The sequence below is a fragment of the Plecotus auritus genome, assembly GCF_963455305.1.
Source record: "Plecotus auritus genome assembly, chromosome: 3".
NCBI lineage: Eukaryota > Metazoa > Chordata > Mammalia > Chiroptera > Vespertilionidae > Plecotus > Plecotus auritus.
In genome coordinates this window covers 26,269,469-26,289,363 of record NC_137772.1, presented here as the reverse complement: position 1 = coordinate 26,289,363, position 19,895 = coordinate 26,269,469, and the positions used below count along the sequence as shown (strand labels likewise).

General features: G+C 36.3%; 1 protein-coding gene across 1 annotated transcript in view; it reads left to right on the top strand.

The window, feature by feature from the left end:
• Window positions 1–16,593: 16,593 nt before the first annotated feature.
• LOC308244584 (disintegrin and metalloproteinase domain-containing protein 18-like) overlaps window positions 16,594–19,895 on the top strand; it is a gene marked incomplete at its 5' end in the record, with an annotated part of 102,764 nt that continues 99,462 nt past the window's right edge. Inside the window, 2 exons of the mRNA XM_080660725.1 lie at window positions 16,594–16,648; window positions 17,291–17,367. Coding sequence (XP_080516851.1) covers window positions 16,594–16,648; window positions 17,291–17,367 — 132 coding nt within the window. The remainder of the gene's footprint in view (window positions 16,649–17,290; window positions 17,368–19,895) is intronic.

Below are 19,895 nucleotides of genomic sequence, written 5' to 3'. Positions count from 1 at the left end.
CTCTGGTCATTGTTGTTGAAGGGTCCCGGGAGGTATCCGAGGTCTCCCCCATTGAAGGTAAGGCTGGGATTCCGATCACAGCTGGTCTCCTCTTCAAGATAGCACAGTTTCCAAGTCAGAGCTGGCCACTCCAGGAGATATTTCAGCAGTAGTAGAGGCTGCCCGGCCAGGGGAACCTGGTCCACCAGTCCCCAACAGTCATGTGGAATATAGCTGTGTCTCACTCAGAAATACAGACACTCCCCACAAGTCCACACACTTTCCTTTCGCTCTCTCACTCACACACTATCTTGCAGCTTGCCGTCTCATCAGCAGCCATCTTGGATCCCTGCAGAGATTTCTTTTGTTCTGGGCACCACACAAAACTAGCAGCTTCATGAGTCACTTGGTAAATGAATTGGAGTAACATACCAAATGATAAATATGTTGTCTCCCAAATCCAAAGAGGCCCATTAGGCATTATGCCTTTTTTTTATGGCAACAAATTATCTTTCACCTAAAAAAGAATATCTCAACATGCCCCACACCAGTGAATCCCTGAAAATTTTACTAGAAATGGTGATACCTTCTGACAACAAATGTCTAATCAACAAGTCTAAATTAGTTGCTGCTACTTCTTCACTTGATCCAATGAGCATAATGTCATGAATGTAATGGACCAGTATGATATCTCATGGAAGGGAAAGATCAAATTTATATAGGGCTGGTAAGTTGATAGACCCCTGAAGTACTAGTAGGGCAATGAAAACGTATGGCTTTGCCAACTGAAAGTAAACTCTCTGCTGGATGTTAAGGACAAGGATGGAGACAAAGACATTTGCCAGATTGATCACTGCATACCAGGAACCAGAGGATATGTTAATTTGCTCAAGCAATGAAACCACATCTGGGGTACAGTAGATACAATTGGAGTCACCACCTGACTAAGCTTAATATAATTCATGGTATTCTCCATAATCTATCTGTTTTATGCACAGACCATAGAAGAGTTAAATGTGTATGTAGTGGGAATCACCACCTCTGCATCTTTAAAGTTCTTGATGGTAAAACCAGCTTATGAATCTCTTTAACATCAAACCTAAGGAGGATGGACATTTCAAATTTGCTCATAGTGGACCATGTTTTAATCCATGTTTCATCCAACCAAACAAACTGCTAGAGCACTTGTATATCCCTGAAATGCAACCTTAAATGAGAAATCTCTGCTTTGTGGGCCCATATAAAAAAAAAAAAAGTTGGATTACATGCTCTTTACTACTGAAAATAGTCATTAGCATCTTTACATTTAATAGGATTAAAGAAATAGTTCAGGAAATCCCAAAACCAATTCATAAAACTCATCCTTAAAATTACCAAATCTGTATTAGCAAGGGTTATATGAGGTTTATTATAGGAATTGACTTATATGGTTATGGAAGCCAAGAAGTCCCCAAATCTTCCATCTGCCAACTAGAGAACCATGAAAGTCAGTGGTATAATTCAGTTCAATTCCAAAAGTCTAATAATGAGGGGGAGGGTGGAACTTATATAAGTCCCAGTGTATGAACCAGAAGTGCCATTGTCTATAAATCTCAGCATAGTGTGAATTCACCCTTCCCCTGCCTTTTTGGTTTCTTTAAAGTCTCAAAAGATTAGATGATGCTTATGAGCATTGGTGAAAATGATCTTCTTTATTCAGTCTCCAAATTTGAATGTAATATCTTCCAGAGACACCCCCATAGACACACCCAGAAATAATGTTTTACCAGCTATCTGGGCATCCCTTAGCCCAGTAGAATTGACACAAAACATTAACCATGACACAAAAATATTTTTATAACTTTTAATATAGCTTCAAAATATATGAAATAAATATTGTGAGGAAAAAAATAATTTTAAAAATCATCAAATATAGTGAGGGATTTAAAGAACATAATGAACATATATGGCCTACTTGATATAGAAAACACTGTACTCAACAACTGAAAAATAGACATTTTAAATATGTACAAAAGCAACCTAGTAGGTGAGTGTTGCATCCAGATAATAGAGTATTATTCAGTGTTAAAAATGAAATGAGCCATAAGCCATGAAAAGTCATAGAAAAATTTAAATGTATATTATATTACTTAGTGAAAAAAAGTTCTGTGTGGAAGATTATATACCATATGATTTCAACTATATGAAATCCTTAAAATGCAAAACTATGTAGACAAGAAAAATGTTAGTGATTGCCAGGGTCACAGGGAGGGAGGAATGAATAGGCAGAGTGCAGATTACTTTTAGGGAAGTAAAACTATTATGTCTGATAATATAATGGTGGATACATAACCAGTATTCAGTTGTCAAAATCAAATAAATGTACAACACCAAGAGTGAACCCTATTGTAAACTATAGACTTTTAGTGATAATGATATAGTTCACCAATTGTAATAATGGTGTCACTATGGTATAGAATATTGATAATAGTAGGGGAGTTTGTGTATGTACAGGATTGAAAGGGTTTTGGGAACTTAAGTACTTGTGTTCAATTTTTCTGTGAACCTAAAACTGCTCTGAAAAAAAAGTCTTCTAAAACAACAACAATGACAAAATAGAAAACAGAGAAACAATATACAGGAGTGGCCTAAAGTAGGTTTACAGTTGTAATTATGCAAAAGAGTTAATAAAGCTATTATAATAATCATAACCTCCATGTCTTTTTCTATACAAACAACTGTAAATCTACTTTTGCCCAACCCTGTATATAAAATAAGTAAAACACAAAGCCTTTTTTAAGGAAAGATTGATAAATTTATACATATATATGCAGGTTGTTGAGGGGAAAAAAAAGACATAAATTGCCAGTATTGGGAATAAGAGAATATCCATAATTACTGTGACTTCATACAATAAAAGGATGCTGACAGAAATTCATGCCAATAAAGTTGAAAACTCACATGAAATTGTCAAATTCTTTGAAAGACAGAAATTATTAAAGCTTACTCAAGAAGAACTTGAGTTACCATATATAAATATATATAAAAGAAACTAAAATTTTAGTAAAAATCTGTTCTAGAAAGGTATCTTGAAGTCCACATAGCTTCACTGGTGAATCTATTAAACATTACAGAAAGAACAAAATTGCACTCAAAACCTTCAACATAATTGAAGGAAATGAAACACTTCTACATTCATTCTATGAGGCCAGCATTAACCTGTTAACAAAACCAGGCTAAGAAATAAGACAAGAAAATTACAGATCCATATGCTTCATAAACATAGATGCAAAACAAATGTAAACAGCATTTTCATAAATCAAAATCAATTTTAGCAAACATAATATACAAAAATAGTAAACATCATGACCAAGTATGTATTTCTTTTTTCAGGAAACACAAAGTTGACTCAACCTTAGAAAAACATCAATATAGTTTACCATATTAGCAGACTATTGCACAACAACAATATAGTATATATGATCAACTAAATAGACAGAGGAAAAACATTTGACAAAAGTCAATATACATTCATGTATTAAAGCTCCACACACTCTAGGAGTGAAGTTAAGATCTTAATCTGGTAAAGAGTATCTATAGTGTCTTTTCATGTGTCTCTTGACCCTCTGTATGTCCTCTACAGAGAAATGTCTATATTCTATTGACCTTGGTCTCCAAATTAGTAGAATTGAGCAGTAAGGATTTTCTGAATAGTCCATTGCCCTTTGCCTACATCCCAAAGGGCAGTTCTTTAAAATGTAGATAATCACTACATTTGGTTGAGTGAAATTTCACAGTACATGTTGCTAGGAGGGCTTCAAGGAAGCAGCTAAGTGTACTATGTTAGTTTATATTAATTTTATTATGTGTTATAGCATGGACTTTGGCTTTTGCTGTCATCTAAATGCTCACAAGTGTCTTATACACTGTTCTCTTTCAATTTGGCCATATGCATAAAATACTATTTTCTTCTTCATCTACTTTAAGTTAGGCTAGTTCCCACCAGTCCTTTTCTGAAATTAGGTGAATTTATACCATTTTAAAAATAAAATTTCAATTTAGATAGACACAAATCCAGTTGCAAAGATATAGAGGACAATAGTCTAAAGAGCTGTTTTGTGGAAATAAAGCAGTAAATAATGTGCTTCTAACCAGTACTCACATATGTCTATATGTACTTAAAAAAATTGTAATTGTTGCCCAGCCACTGTGGATCAGTGGTTGCATGTCGAACTATGAACCAGGAGGTCATGGTTTGATTCTCGGTTAAGGCACATGCCTGGATTACGGGCTTGATCCCCAGTGTGGGGCATGTAGGAGGCAGCTGATCAATGATTCTCTCTCATTATTGATGTTTCTATCTCTCTCTCCATCTCCCTTTCTCTCTGAAAATAATAAAAATATATTTTAAAAAATTATAATTGGGCCCTGGCCAGTGTTCTCAGTGGTTAGAGCACTGGCCCAGGCACTGAATGTTTGCAGGTTTGATTACTGGTCAAAGGCATGTAACTGGGTTGCAGGTTTGATCTCTGGCCTTGGTATGGGCATGTGCTGGAGGTAACCAATTGATGTGCCTGTTTCACATTGATGTTTCTCTCACACCCCCCACCCCTTGTATAATACCGATTGGCCAGTTGGATCTTGATAAATGGCCAAGCAAAGGAAAACACAAATACTTATAAAGCTTACATAAAAGCTGAGTCTAACTTCATGGTCAGGTGAGGATTTGAAAACAAAACGATAAAATTCTTATTCTATGCATTCTATATATTTTGTTGGCCAGTCTCAAACAAGAGATAGCTCATTGCTCCTCCTGGCTTTTCTAGTACATAGTACAATATTTCAGAAGAGTAGAAAGATCCTTTCTTTTCCAACATCTGCCTCAATGCTTGGTAATGGAAGAGAGCATGACTGATCCTGTGAAGTTAAATTTCCACCACTGTCCCATTCCTTATGTCTAAGAAGTGTTCTGATTATCATCTTGAGTCAGAAGCAGATACATGATTTATAATCCCCTCATGGTAGAGATGGAGTAGGTCCTGCAAGAAAAATTACTTGAAATGAAAAAGATGGCCAGTAAGCAACATTTTAAAAATATGGTAAAGACTAGCATCTGAATTAGCCCAGCATTTCAGGAGTGCAATTAGACCCCAAGAATCAAAATTTGAAAAACATACAGAGCTTTATATAAGTTACTAGAGTGCACTGGTAGCATCCTTAGGCCTGGCCAGCAATCAGGGCCAATCAGGGCCTTCCAGCTGCCTGCCAGGGCCTTTCTTCTGGCTGATGGCTGCCGGCTACCAGCCAGGGCCTTCCTTCATTCTGTTCTGACCCCTGATGGTCAGCGCACGTCATAGCAAGCGATCCAACTCCTGGTCTCCCAGTCGAACTCCTGAGGAGACACTTTGCATATTAGCCATATATATATATATATGTATGTATTTCCCATTGATGGTGAAGTAAATGTTCAGGATAACCACATTAAAACTCTGAGAGATTTCACTAGAGCCATTTTAAAAAATTCAGGTGACAATCACATAACATAAAATTAATCATTTTCAGGTGAACAATTTAGTGACATCTAGTATACTCACAATGTTGTGCACCCACCACCTCCATCTATTTCAAAAACATGTTCATCATCCAAACAGAAAAACCCTGATCCGTTAAGCACCTGATCTCCTTTCCCCTTCCAGTCAGCCTCTGGCAACCACAGATCTTCATTCTGTCTATGAATTTACTTATTCTGGATATTTCATGTAAGTAGAACTATATGATATATAACCTTTTGTGTCTGATTTTCTTCACTTAATACAGTGATTTCATGGTTCATCTAGCTTGTAACATTATCAATTCTTCACTCCTATATGTGTTTGAAAATACTCCAGTGTATGTTTATATCATACTTTGTTTTTCTATCCACTGATGGACATTTGAGTTATTTTCCATTCATTTCATTAGAGCTTTTAGGTAAACTCATAATTTAAGTAGCTAAGAATGTATTAATAATGAAAATGATAGTTGCAAATGCAATGCTTCTATTTAATTTTTGTTACATTTTTTTATTTACTGCTTTAAAAATTTATTTTTCATCATCACACAGATGACTAAAAGAGGGCATGTATGTAGGAAGATTAAAAATCTATGTGGTTGTGTAGAATATTGCAATGGGACATCTGAGTTTTGTGTACCTGGTAGAAACCTGCTGATTTAGAGCCATTCAGTAATAAGAGTGCCTAGTAGCGTGGGGGAATATGCCAAGATCTGGGGGGAAAAAGTGTGCTGAGATATTTGGAAAATCTAATAGTTGTGTATTTTTTCTGGGTTTCATTTTTTAAAAATTCTTTATTGTTTAAATTATTACATAAGTCTCCTTTTTTTCTCCATTGACCTCTCCCCAGGCACTCCCACCCCCCCCCCAATATATGCCCTCATCCTCGTACTGTCTCTGTCCATTGGTTACGTTCATATGCATGCATTCAAGTCCTTTGATTGATCTCTTACCCCCCTCTCCCCTGCCTTCCCTCTAAAGTTGGATGATCTGTTCAATGGTTCTATGAATCTGGCTCTATTTTTGTTCATCAGTTTATGTTGTTCATTATATTCCAAAAATGAGTGAGATCATGTGATATTTATCATTCTTCTACTGGCTTATTTTGCTTAAAATAATGCTCTCCAGGCCCATCCATGCTGTTGCAAATGGTAAGAGTTCTTTCTTTTTTACATGAGTGTAGTATTCCACTGTGTATATATACCACAGTTTTTAATCCACTCATCTGCTCATGGGCACTTAGACTATTTCCAAATCTTAGCTATTGTAAATTGTGCTGCTATGAACATAGGGGTGCATATAACCTTTCTGATTAGTGTTTCTGATTTCTTTGGATATATTCCTAGAAGTGGGATTACTAGGTCAAGTGGGAGTTCCATTTTTAGTTTTCTGAGGACACTCCATACTGTTTTCCACAGGGGCTACACCAGTCTACATTCCCACCAGCCGTGCAGGAGGGTTCCTTTTTCTCCACATCCTCGCCAGTACTGTCATTTGTTGATGATAGCTATTCTGACAGGTGTGCAATGATACCTCATTGTCATTTTTATTTGCATCTCTCAGATGATTAGTGACTTGAAACATTTTTTCATATGTCTCTTGGCTTTCTGTATGTCCCCTTTTGAAAAATGTTTATTTAGGTGCTTTGCCCATTTTTTTTATTGGATTTTTTATCTTCCTTTTCATAAGTTGTATGAGCTCCCTGTAAATGTTGGAGATTAAACTCTTATCAGAGATAACATTAGTAAGTATGTTCTCACATGCAGTGGGCTTTCTTGTTTTGTTGATGGTTTCTTTTGCTTTGCAGAAGCTTTTTATTTTTATGTAGTCCCATTTGTTTATTTTCTCCTTAGTTTCCATTGTCCCAGAAGCTGTATCAGTAAGATATATCTATGACATATGTCTGATATTTTGCTGTCTGTGGATTCTTCTAAGATTTTTACAGTTTCCCATCTTACATTTAAGTCATTTATCCATTTTGAGTTTATTTTTGTGTATAATGTAAGTTGGTGGTATAGTTTCATATTTTTGCTTATGTTTGTCCAATTTTCCCAACACCATTTATTGAAGGGAGTGTCTTGACTCCATTGCATGCTCTTGTCTCCTTTGTCAAATATTAATTGAGCATAATGGATTGGGTCGATTTCTGGGTTCTCTGTTCAATTCCATTGGTCTACATATTTGTTCTTTAGCCAGTACCAGGCTGTTTTGAGAACAGTGGCTTTGTAATATAGCTTGATATCTGGTATTGTGATCCCTCCAACTTTGTTTTTCTTTCTCAGGATTGTTGTGGCTATTTGGGGTCTTTTTTTTTTGTTCCATATGAATTTTTGGAGACTTTGTTCTAGGTCTGTGAAATATGTCATGGGTATTTTAATGAGGATTGCATTTATCTATAGATTGCTTTGCACATTTTAATGATGTTTATTCTACCTATCCATGAACAGGGTATATTCTTCTATTTGTTCATGTCTTCCTCTATCTCATTTTTCAATGTCCTGTAGTTTTTTGAGTACAGGTGTTTTACATTGTTGGTTAAGTTTATTCGTAGGTATCTTAATTTTTTGTTGCAATGGTAAATGGAATTGTTTTTTTAGTTTCTCTTTCTGTGAGTTCATTAATGGTTTATAAAAAAAAAAAAAAGCCATAGATTTCTGGGTGTTAATTTTGTATCCTGCTACATTGCTGAATTAACTTATTAAATCTAGTAGTTTCTTGATGGAGTTTAGGGTTTTCTATGTACAATATCATGTCATCTGCGAATAAAGATGGTTTTACTTCTCCTTTTCCAATTTGGATACCTTTTATTTCCTCTTCTTATTGGATCACTATGGCTAGTATTTCCAGTATTATGTCAAACAGGAATGGTAAAAGTGGGCATCCCTTTCTTGTTCCTGTTCTTAGAGGAAGAGCTTTTATTTTTTGCCCATTGAGTATGATGTTGGCTGTAGGTTTGTCATATAAGGTTTTTATTATGTTGAGGTATGATTCCTCTCTTCTCACTTTGCTGAGCGTTTTTATCAGGAAAGAGTGTTGAATTTTGTCAAAAGCTTTTTCTACATCAGTTGATAGGATTATGTGATTTTTTTCACTCAATTTGTTTATGTGATATATCACACTTATTGATTTGGGGATATTGTACCAGCTTTGCATCCCACTTGGTCATGGTATATGATCATTCTAATGTAATGCTGGATCAGATTTGCTAGAATTTTGTTGAGGATTTTAGCATTTAAGTTCATGAAGTATATTGGCCTGTAATTATCTTTTTTTGTAGTGTCTTTACCTTGTTTTGGGATTAGGGTAATGCTGGCTTCATAGAAAGAGCTAGGAAGTGTTTTTTCCTCTTGGATTTTTTACAATAGTCTGGGGAGGATAGGTTTTAATTCTTATTTGAATGTTTGGTAAAACTCCCCTGTGAAGCAGTCTGGTCCAGGGCTTTTGTTTGCTGGAAGGTTTTTTATTACTGTTTCAATTTCATTAGTAGTTATCATCCTATTAAGATTTTTTTATTCTTCCTGATAGAGTTTTGGAAGCTTGTATTTTTCTAGGAATATGTCCATTTCATCTAGGTTGTCCAGTTTGTTGAATGGAGTTATTCGTAGTATTTTTGTATAATCCTTTGTATGTCTGTGGGGTCTGTTGTTACTTTACCTCTTTCCTTTCTGATTTTGTTTATTTGGGTCCTCTCTCTTAGTTTTTTGGTGAGCCTGGCTAGAGGTTCATCAATCTTGTTTATCCTTTCAAAGAACCAGCTCTTGGTTTTATTGATCTTTGGTATTGTTTTGTTTGTTTGTTTGTTTGTTTGTTTCTATGTCAGTTATTTCTGCTCTGATCTTTTTTATTTTCTTTCTTCTGCTTACTCTGGGCTTTTCTTGGTGCTCTCTTTCTAATTCTTCAAGTTGTAGAGTTAAATAATTTATTACGTTTCTTCTGGTTTTTTGAAGTAGGCCTGTAGAGCTATGAACTTCCCTCTCAGGACTGCTTTCACTGTTTCCCATAGATTTTGGATTGTTGTGTTTTCATTATCATTTGTTGCCATGATGCTTTTTATTTCTGCTTTGATCTCTTCTAAAACCCAATCATTGTTTAATAGCATGCTATTTAGCCTTCAGGTGTTTGATTTTTTTTATTATTTTTATTTTGTTTTCTAATTTTATGTCATTGTGATCTGAGAAGATGCTTGGTATGATTTATACCTTCTTGAATTTGAAGAGATTTTCCTGTTTCCTAATATGAGGCCTATCTTCAAAAATGTCCTTTGTGCACTTGAAAAGTATGTATATTCTGTAGCTTTGGGGTGAAATGTTTTGAAGATGTCAATTAGTTTCATCTGATCTAGTGAGTCATTTAGGATTGCTGTTCCTTTGCTGATTTTTTGTTTAGCAGGTTTATCCATTGGTGTCAATGGGGTATTAAAGTCCCCTCCTAAGATTGTATTGCTGTTGATCTCTCGATATCTTGCAGAAGTTTTGTTTTTTATGTATTTGGGTGCTGCTGTATTGGGTACATATATGTTTATCAGAGTTATAACCTCTTGTTGAATTGCTCCCTTTAGTATTATGAAATAGTTCCCCTTATCTCTTGTTATGGTCTTCACTTTGAGGTCTATTTTGTCAGATATAAGTATTGCTACCCCAGCTTTTTTCTCATTTCCATTTGCCTGAAATTTTTTTTTCCATTCCTTCAATGTCAATCTGTATGAGGTGGGTCTCTGGTAGACAGCAAATATATGGGTCATGTTTTCTTATCCATTCAGCTACCCTATGTCTTTTGATTAGAGTATTTAATCCATTTATGTTTAAGGTTATTATTGATAGGTACTTGTTTGTTGCAATTTTTATTCTTTATACCTGTGTTCCTTTTTCCCTTTCTACTTATCCTTTTTACAGCAATCCCTTTAACATTTCTTACATTGCTGACTTGGTGGTAATAAACTCCCTTAGCCCTTTTTTGTCTGTGAAGCTCCTTATTTCCCCTTCAATTTTGAATGATGGCCTTGCTGGGTACAGTATTCTTGGATTCAGACCCTTGCTTTGCATGACTTTGTATATTTCATTCCATTCCCTTCTGGCCTGATGTGTTTCTGTTGAGAAATCAGTTGGTAGTCTAATGAGAGATCCTTTGTAGGTAACTTTCTGTCTCTCTCTGGCAGCTTTTAAGATTCTCACTTTGTCATTGATGTTTGCCAATGTAATTATGATGTGTCTTGGTGTCAGTCTTTTTGGGTTCATCTTGGTTGGGACTCTGTGTGCTTCTTGGACTTGTGTGGCTTTTTTCTTCCCAACATCAAGGAAGTTTTATGTCATTATTTCTTCAAACAGCTTTTCTATTCCTTGCTCCACTTCCTCTCCTTCTGGCACCCATATTATGCAGATGTTGTTTTGTTTCGTGTTGTCGCAAAGCTCCCTTAGGCTCTCCTCCTGCTTTTTAAGTTTTCTTTCCAGTTGCTGCTGTGCTTGGCTGTTTTTCCACCTTATCTTCTAACTTGTTGAAGTGGTCCCAAGCTTCTTCTGGTCTACTGTTGAAACTTTTCATTGTGTTCTTTATTGCAGCTATGTCATTCTTCATTTCCTATTGATTCCTATTTATCTCCTCTTGATTCTTACACATATTGTTGAATTGGCCTTCCATTCTTTTCAGAGTCCTTATAACCATTGCTCTGAATTCTTTCTCTGACAAATTTCTTGCCGCCATTTTAATTTCCTTTTCTGATGATTCCTCCTTTTCTTTTGAATGTGGGTTGTTTCTTTGTCTCACCATTTTTGCTGTTCCTTTTTGATTGATTCTATGTATTAGATCAAAGTGCTATGCCACCCAGATATTGGGTTTGTCTTATAGAGTACATGTTTTATGGGACCCAGTGGTATAATCTTTCCAGTCTTCTGGGCTAGTTAATCTAGGGACACACCCTATTTGGGATATTTGGGTTCTCTTGGTGTAGTTGGGTCTTGAGTGTTATTGTCCCATTTGTGGATGGAATCTCCTCTCAGCATGTCTGGTTATGTGGCTCACTCTCTACCACGTTGACCAAACAGCATAAAATACAACTCGACAAGACACAACACAAAGGGAACAAAACATGAGTGTACTCACACCAATAACCCCAATGTAAGTGACCACCAGAGAAAAGAGAATTAGGAGAGAGAAAATAGCAAAAATGACATTGAGAAAAGAAAAAAAAATGTAAGAGAGAAAAGAAAAAGAAGAAAAAGGAAGAAGAAAATATATGGGTAGAAAACACAACAGAACATACAGATAAACCAAAAAAATGCAAACAACAAATACCCAGAAAAAATGGGGATGAGAGAGAATCGGTAGAAGCAGAGCTTAATACAGAAAGTAAGGTTAAGGAATTGAATGAATAGGGGGAGGACCTCAGTTCAGTATAGAGGAGGTAGAAAGAGAATTAGTGGATAAGAAGAAAAGAAAGAAAAAAATAAAATAAGTTAAAAATAAGTTAAAATAAAATAATGTTAAAATATAAAAATAGAATCAAGAAAAAATCATGCAAAAAAATATTAAAAACACACCAAAGAAAATAAAGAAATAAAAATTTTAAATAAAAGATAAAAAAATAAAATAGAATAAAAAGATGAAGTGTCATTAATTTCAGCTGAGTTTTAATGCCCCATGGGTGTTGGTTTAAGATCCCACTCTTCTGTTGTGTCTGCCACTCAGTTTTCTGTTAGTTAATCAGCACCGTGTTGAAGTTCCAAGTGATCCACTGCTCCTCTGTTTGTGTCTATCTCCACAGCCTTGACTGCAAGCAGGTGGGACAATGTGCCCACTTAGCCTGTCTTAATAGCTGTCAATCTTAATCTCTCAAGTGGCTGTTTGTGACAGCGCTGTTGGTAGGGAGGGTGCTATATTGCTTTCCAGGACTGAGTGACCTCTCTTCAACCCAGTCCCTGAGGGCTCTTTGGGGCTATTCAGATTTTTTTGTATCCTTTGTACTTTTCAGGGTATAGTCTGGGTGTGGCTATATTGGGGGGCTGGCTCTTCAGGAGAAAAATGGCCGCTTAGGTTTGGAGGGCCTGGAATTACTCAATGCTAGATTTCTGGTTACCTCTCCCTGACCTGCTCTTCTCCACAGCCTCTCCCAGACTCCACAAATCTTCACCTCCACCTGCACTGAAGCCATGGGTGAGTGTTTGTATTTGAAAGGTCATATGAACTGGGTTTAGAGAATAAAACCAAAGATCCAACAGAGGCAAAACAACCACGCAACTGCTAGTTTCTCTCCCTTCGGCACTGCATGGTTCAGGCAGTTCTTCAGGCCACACCTCTGGGCTCAGCCTCTCGTGGCTGTGAACTTAGATTTAGAATCCCCCGTCACCAGCAGCCCTTTGGACTTCCTTTCCACAGTTGGATGTTACGCCTGTCTCCAAGGGAAGCAGACTAGAGGCTGTGCAGCTTCCTTCTGACCCTCTTGGCTCAGTGGTCTCACTACTCTCTCCAGCCCATATCCCTGATCCTACCATTCTCCGGGCATCATCTGCTGTGAATTGTCTCACCGACTGGTCTACTTCGGCAATCCTGGTGGATGTTGTTAGATTTAGATGCTCTTTCTATCTACTCCAAGATAAGGCTTGGAACATGTCTGCCTATTTGGCTGCCATTTTTTTCTCTCTTGGGGTTCATTTTTAAACTGTCTTTTTCTAAAATCAGTAATGCACCCTATAAATCACAAGAATGTATATTGTTTATTTAGGTCCTGATTTAAAAAATCAAATTGCAAATCAAAACACCTTTGAATTATGTCAAGAGGCAAAATGCATTTATTAAGCATAGGACAGAGAGAATAGGACATTAGTCAAATTTATGGTGATTGATGCAAAGGGTGTAGATAATTAAAATTGTAGATAAAATAGCAAATGATTGATTTCTTAATAATTTCTGCACTATGGTATCATTTTCCCTTTTATAAAGTGGTTAATTCTCAGTAAATGTTCCTCTCTCTTGAATAGTTGTAGATGACATAAAAAGTTACAGTAGTTAACATAGACTAGACATTGTTACCTCTATGTTAACATAGATATCTATGTTCATTTACTACAGATTATAATTTTTTTACAAGATGAGGAATTGGAAATTTATATTTTTAGTTATAAATGGTTCTTTTGCTCTAAGTACACAAGAAGTGAATATACACAATGATAGTTTTGGAAACTTAATGGACAGTTTTGTAATTTTAGGTGTGTGCTTAGAAAATTATACATTTTCTAAATGCATGAGTATGTGAGTATTGGTGTGTGCTGCAAAGAAACACTTAATACAAATAAAATATGAATTCAATATGTTGCACCTAATAAGGTGGTGTCTGTTTGAGTAGCTTTAGTGATATGATCTGTGCCACATTTTTAATTATTCTTGTATTTGGAACTGTTACATACACTTTTAAAGGCTATTTTGTTAAAAGTAGTCTGTAATAAGGACAGAGAGAAAAAGTGGAAAAACCACTTTCCATTTTTGCTACGGAAATAATCCAGAGAAAAGATAATAATACTTCAGACCAGTGATAGTAAAGATGGTTTTAGGAATAAATTTTAAGGTGAATCAACAACAGAATGTATTGACAGTTTGGATGTAGAGTATAAGAAAAAAGTACTGAAATAATGTTTATGGATATAGCAGGAAGACAGAAAGGCTAAAATGTAAATCTGGACCTGTTGCTAAATTTGTGCTCTTAATCCATTTTAAAACTTATTTAAAAATGTATGAACATTGGGAGGTAAAATCTACATAGGTAACCATTTGCCAAGACAAGTGTCTCATGTTCCCTGATAAGGAGTTTACATTTTCTCATATACGAGTGGGAACATGTGAATGTAATTTTAAATTTCACTAGGATTCATCTATAACTGGACAAGAGTGAAGCAATTATGAGAGTATGAAATACATAGGAACGATGTGATGAGGACAGGATTGGAAGAGAGGAAAAGATCAAAAAGTTTTGTGAGACATAATAAAGGTAGAATCAAATAAGTGACGAGTGATGAATATGATATACTTGGGCTCGAATAACAAAAAAAAACTATACAGACAAACATTTTGACACAATGGATAAGGAAACCTTTTACTAATGACATTGTATAGCAGGGTAAGAAGCAGTTTGGTGGAGGATGATGCAGAGGTGAGTGAAGAATGAGTTTGGTTTTGAACACCAAGTGTATGTGGGACACCTGTTGGTTATGCACAGAGAACTCTTGGAAATACTCCTCCTCTGTAGATAAAAATAGACCATTTAAGAGTAATTATTTATTTCTTCACATATGTGTATTGTTCTTTTCCTCTGTTTCCTTGTTGGTGATTTTCTTTTACCCAGATGAAGCATAGAAACTGTGCAAATGAGACATTTATAAATACCAATTTATAATATTTTAATGTGGTTATCACAAAGGGTTCAGAAAAAATAAATGGATTTATAAAGTCCATGGAACACAGGCATAGATTGTGACAGTTTAACTAATGTCTTATTATACTAATTAAATACTATGCTTGTTGTACATAGTGAAATTAGACCTCTTTTATTAACAGTTAAGTTTAACATTTATATTTTTCCAAATATCTTTTACAACAGTGATTAAACAAAAAGGTCCAAAAGGCATAGGTTGGAAAAGGATATTACCAAGAAACTCACCATTAACTGGTCTAATCCAAGCATGAAAAACATCTGCTGTTCTCTCCTTTCCTTATGGCTCAGTTCCACAAACCAAAGTAAGTCCTGGGAGTGAAAGTATGTAGGCTTGTGTCTGCTGATTCTCCTACCTGCTGGGATCCTTCAGTAGAACATGAGCAGTTTAGTCTCTTTTGAATGTTCCATCCAAAGTGAGAACATTCCTTTGTCCACCATAGCTGCCTACCCTCAGATGCCCATGGCCATGCTAACTGCTCCCATCTCAAAAGAGGACATCTACAGTCCACATCTCTCCAATAACTTGTGACACCCCTTCCCTATCCATTCATTATAACAATTTAATGGGTAAATTGTGTGGTAAATACATATACACACATCAGGATGACTCTATCATAACTTCTCTTCATCCTCACTGCCACTGTGTTATTTCAGGTCATTATGATCACTGACCTGTATTATTTTAATAATAACTTGTGAGGATCAGTTTCCCAGTGTACTACTACCTGCCAGGTCCAAATTTTAGGCCTGACCAGAATTTGTTTTTGGCTCTGTTGACACAATTAGTGCTTGTAGTGGAGTTTACTGGGATAAAAGCAGCTTTGGGTGAGAGGTGGGACAGAAGTTGTGTTAGGTTTCAGACATGTGCAGTGAAAGATATTGGTCAGAAAATTCTAAGACATTCCATGCTCTTTCCTCTACAATGTGGTCACATTTCCTTTCTCAGTTTGTCTTGCTGTCCTTCCCATCTCTACAAGTTCCTTGCTAGTGTTCAGCGTAATTGTGAACAAAACACACTTAGGCTGCATTTTAAAGTGCCCCTTTATTTCCCTCTCAATAGATTATAATATAAGACAGTAAGAATAGGCACACAGTTGAAGAAAAGTGCTTGTTAATTGCCTTATTCAGGATCAAGTTGAACAATCTTTGATTTTTCCTTGTTTGCAAAGATGGCAAATTAAGTCAGCATTACCACGATTTAAGTGGGAAATGTTTCAAACACTTAAGGTTTCTACTTTCTTTAACCCTACCCCAAAGTAAATAAAACATGCCAGAAAACTGTGACAGAAAAAACCAAATTGCCAAGAACTTGACCAGAAAAGCCACACATGCTTATCTGCCCCTATATCAATGCTGAAGCGTTCAAACAATGTAAATTTACCCACAACAATCCACTTGTGCCAAAACGCAAAGGCTCCTGGCTGAGGTTTCCTTTGTCAAACCTGTGGCAGTTGCCCAGCCAATCAGGATCCCTCAGGGTGAGCTAAGGCAGAAAGTCACTGCAGTCCTCACCCCAGGGCCCTGCGCACCCGGGCTGTAGTGCTGAGTGCTCCTGCTCGCGAGCCCCGGAGTTGCCCAACCGCTTTCAGTCTTGGCTGTGTTCCCGAGCCCCAGAGTTGCCCAACGGCTTTCCGCCTTGGCTGTGTTCCTGAGCTCTGGCCCAGCCATGATCCTACTCCTTGCACTGCTCACTGAGCTTGGAAGGCTGCATGCCCGTATGGGTAAGACCATGGGAGCCTGGACTTCCTTCTCCTTGTGCCTCTGAGCAGAGCTGGGCTCTTTCTGGAGAACAATTTCCTGCAGCCCTGGGATCCATACTGCCCCCTTTCTGGATCCCCTGCTGGTTCCTTCCTCTGTGTAACTCCTCCCTTTCTCCCCTCCTGCCACACACACACACACACCTGACCTACCCCCTAGGCCCCCCACCCCCCACTCCCACCCATCCCTGACATTGGACCAGAGCAGGTGACCGATGGTGTTCGCCAAGGAGTCCATTCTCCAAGGTCTTAGGGGCTGAGACTCAGCTGGTTTTCCTGCCTCAGTTACCGTGTCCATTGGGTTTAAGGGTATGCGTACTGCTCTCAATTTATTCCTCAAAGTGCAGAGGGAACCCGTCCAACGTGGTTCAATCTAAAGGGAAAAGATGGCCCAGGAGACCTGCAGTGTCTAATTTTTGTTTATTTGCATCTTAGCCATGTTCAGTGTCATTGTAGTGAAAGCTTTGGGCCAAGAAGGAGAGAGGGCAAATAGAAATAAATTTATTGACAATTTTAGACCCCACCGTGGACTCAGTTAAGAACCCATGCTTCACTGAGATAATTGTTGTTGCAAAAATAAGACACAACTCATTTTTCTTTCCGCAGATTCTGAAGGAATATTTCTGCAGGTGACAGTTCCACATAAAATAAGGTCAAGTGAGAGTGAAGGTATAAAGAGGCAGGTAAATGATTGAAAATATTTTTTTTTTACAATTTAAAATTATAAGACTATTTTAATTTACCTTTGTACTAAGTCAGATTATATTCCTTTATATTAATTTGTAAAGCAAAATGTTTTCACTGTACTGCTTTATTTTAGTATATTTTTATCCTCCCTTTATTATACCTCCGTTGCTAACTCCTGTACCCTTCCCTTCATCTCTTCATTTCTCTGACATACTTGTTCACAATTTTTAAGAAAGTACTAGCAGAAAAAAATCAGTATGATATAAGGAGAACAATGGTCTAGAACGGAGAAATTTGTCTTGAGCAAAATTTAGACCAACAAAAATTTTTGACTAAGAAGCATCAAACTTAGAAGTATGGCCAAAGAAAAAAAAAAGAAAAAGAAAAATGTCACATTTGCCTTATTATGATGAAAAAGATAACAATAAAAAATCTTAATTGAAAGCAAAGTTTAAAAAATGCTTAGCTGCTGTAAACAAACGGAATTAAATTGAAGGCATTTAGTCTTCAATATTTCAAATTGGCATAGTTTTGCTTTATGTTACAAACCAGAAGTAATAATGCAGGGGTTTAAATTTCCATGTCCTTAAATTGGTATGGCCAATATATGATAACTCTGAAAAATACATTCATGTTAAAGGAATAATTTTTGAGGTAACAGTAAGTAAAAAATTAAGAATTCATTAACTCTAGATTTGTTATTCTGTAATGGAACCTATCATAATTTTGTTCTATTATTGAACAATAAAAATAAAATATATGTGAAATTATGATTGAAGACAACAATAAAATAATTTTCTTTAGAGAGGTTGCTTTTTCATATACTAATCTTATTTAATTATCAGATTAACCTTCTACAGGGGGATATGGATATACATGATATAAATGATAAAGAGGATTAAAAATATTAAGCTAAGGGCATCAAAATACAACATTCAGGACATGGAATCTAATTTTTAATTTATGACTACAATTCCATTACAAGTAATACTTTCAGTGAAAAATTGTTTATAAATTTTTTTCCTGATTTATTTATAAGAATTTTTACAATCCCATTGCATGATTAAACTTTAAATTGTTTACTTCAAATTGCATGTAGCAAAGCATATAGCAACTATGCAGAGCATGAAATGCTTTTCCTACGAAGTATGTGATACCTATTTACATTTTTTGAATTGTCTTTATGCAATTATGGAAGTCATTTTTACTGTGATAGACTATGATGAATGTTCTTTCATATCTCACAGTAGACCTCCTTTATCTGTCTTGTTCTCTTTCTTTAACTTCTGGTTACCCAGTGCTTTTTTAAAATTATTAAACATACAAAGGATTCCTTTTTTCATGGACTTCCAGTTTATTATGATAACCATAAATTCTACTAATCAATGGCTTTGATTTGGGGATATAGCAGGACGTATGAAGGTGTCCAACCTTCTAAGATTTATCTAAATATATTTGTGGAAGCTATAGATGCTGGGAAGAAATTCCTCAGTTGAGAAGAGCTGACCTCCTTTCAATGCCTTCCTACCAAAGACCATAGGGAACACACCTGTAGTTAAACAAGTTAGGTTTGTGAATCACTGCAGTGAGGAAGAGCACACACCACGGGAAACCATCGGGCATCTCAGTAAGAATGTGTTAGAAAGGCTTTAAACGATTTCAGCTCCTGTTAGGGGTTTTCAGGGAGGTTTGAGGAAGCAGGCCTTTGCTCGGTTTTGGATATGGTCAGAAAGTAGACTGTAATTCTATAATTGTGTATTTTAGTAAATCTTATCTAGAAAAAGGGAAGACTAGAAAAACTCGACAGCTATAATTAGTCAAGAAGAAATAGCCACTCCTGTTTGTCCATTAAGGGCATATTTACTCTTCTGACTTAGAAAATGTTTACATTTTATTTGTAATCAGACATAACTAAAATGTGGTTTTGTTTTTGTCTTGATCCACGCTTATCTCACAGTGGCTGTGTATGATGTTGATGTTCTGTGAAAATGTTCATATTCAACAGCAGAACACCCTTTGTACATTCCATATATATAACATATATGATCATATGTGATATATTATAGAAATTATACAGATATATTTCTCAACCTTTATATGAGTAAATTTATATTAGGTCATATTAGGCATTAATCAAGGGTACATCCTGAAGCAAGTATCGAAATCATGGATGACAGCAGAAGATAAGAGGGATATATCTGTATATATTAATGTGAAGTTGTGGAAAGTTTGGGAAGAATCATCTAAATAAAATAACTATTTCAGCTGATTGCTGACTTTATGTTATACATTTTATATCTATACTAGAGGCCTGGTGCACAAAATTCGTGCACGAGTTGGGTCCCTAGTCCTCACTGGCGATCATGGCCGATCAGGGCCTTCTGGCTGCCTGCTGGGGCCTTCCTTCTGGCTGCTGGCTGCCGACCAGGGCCTCCCTCCCTGGCTGCCAGCTGCCAGCCAGGACCTTCCTTTATTCTGTGCCGCCCCCTGGTGGTCAGCACATGTCATAGCGATCGATCAAACT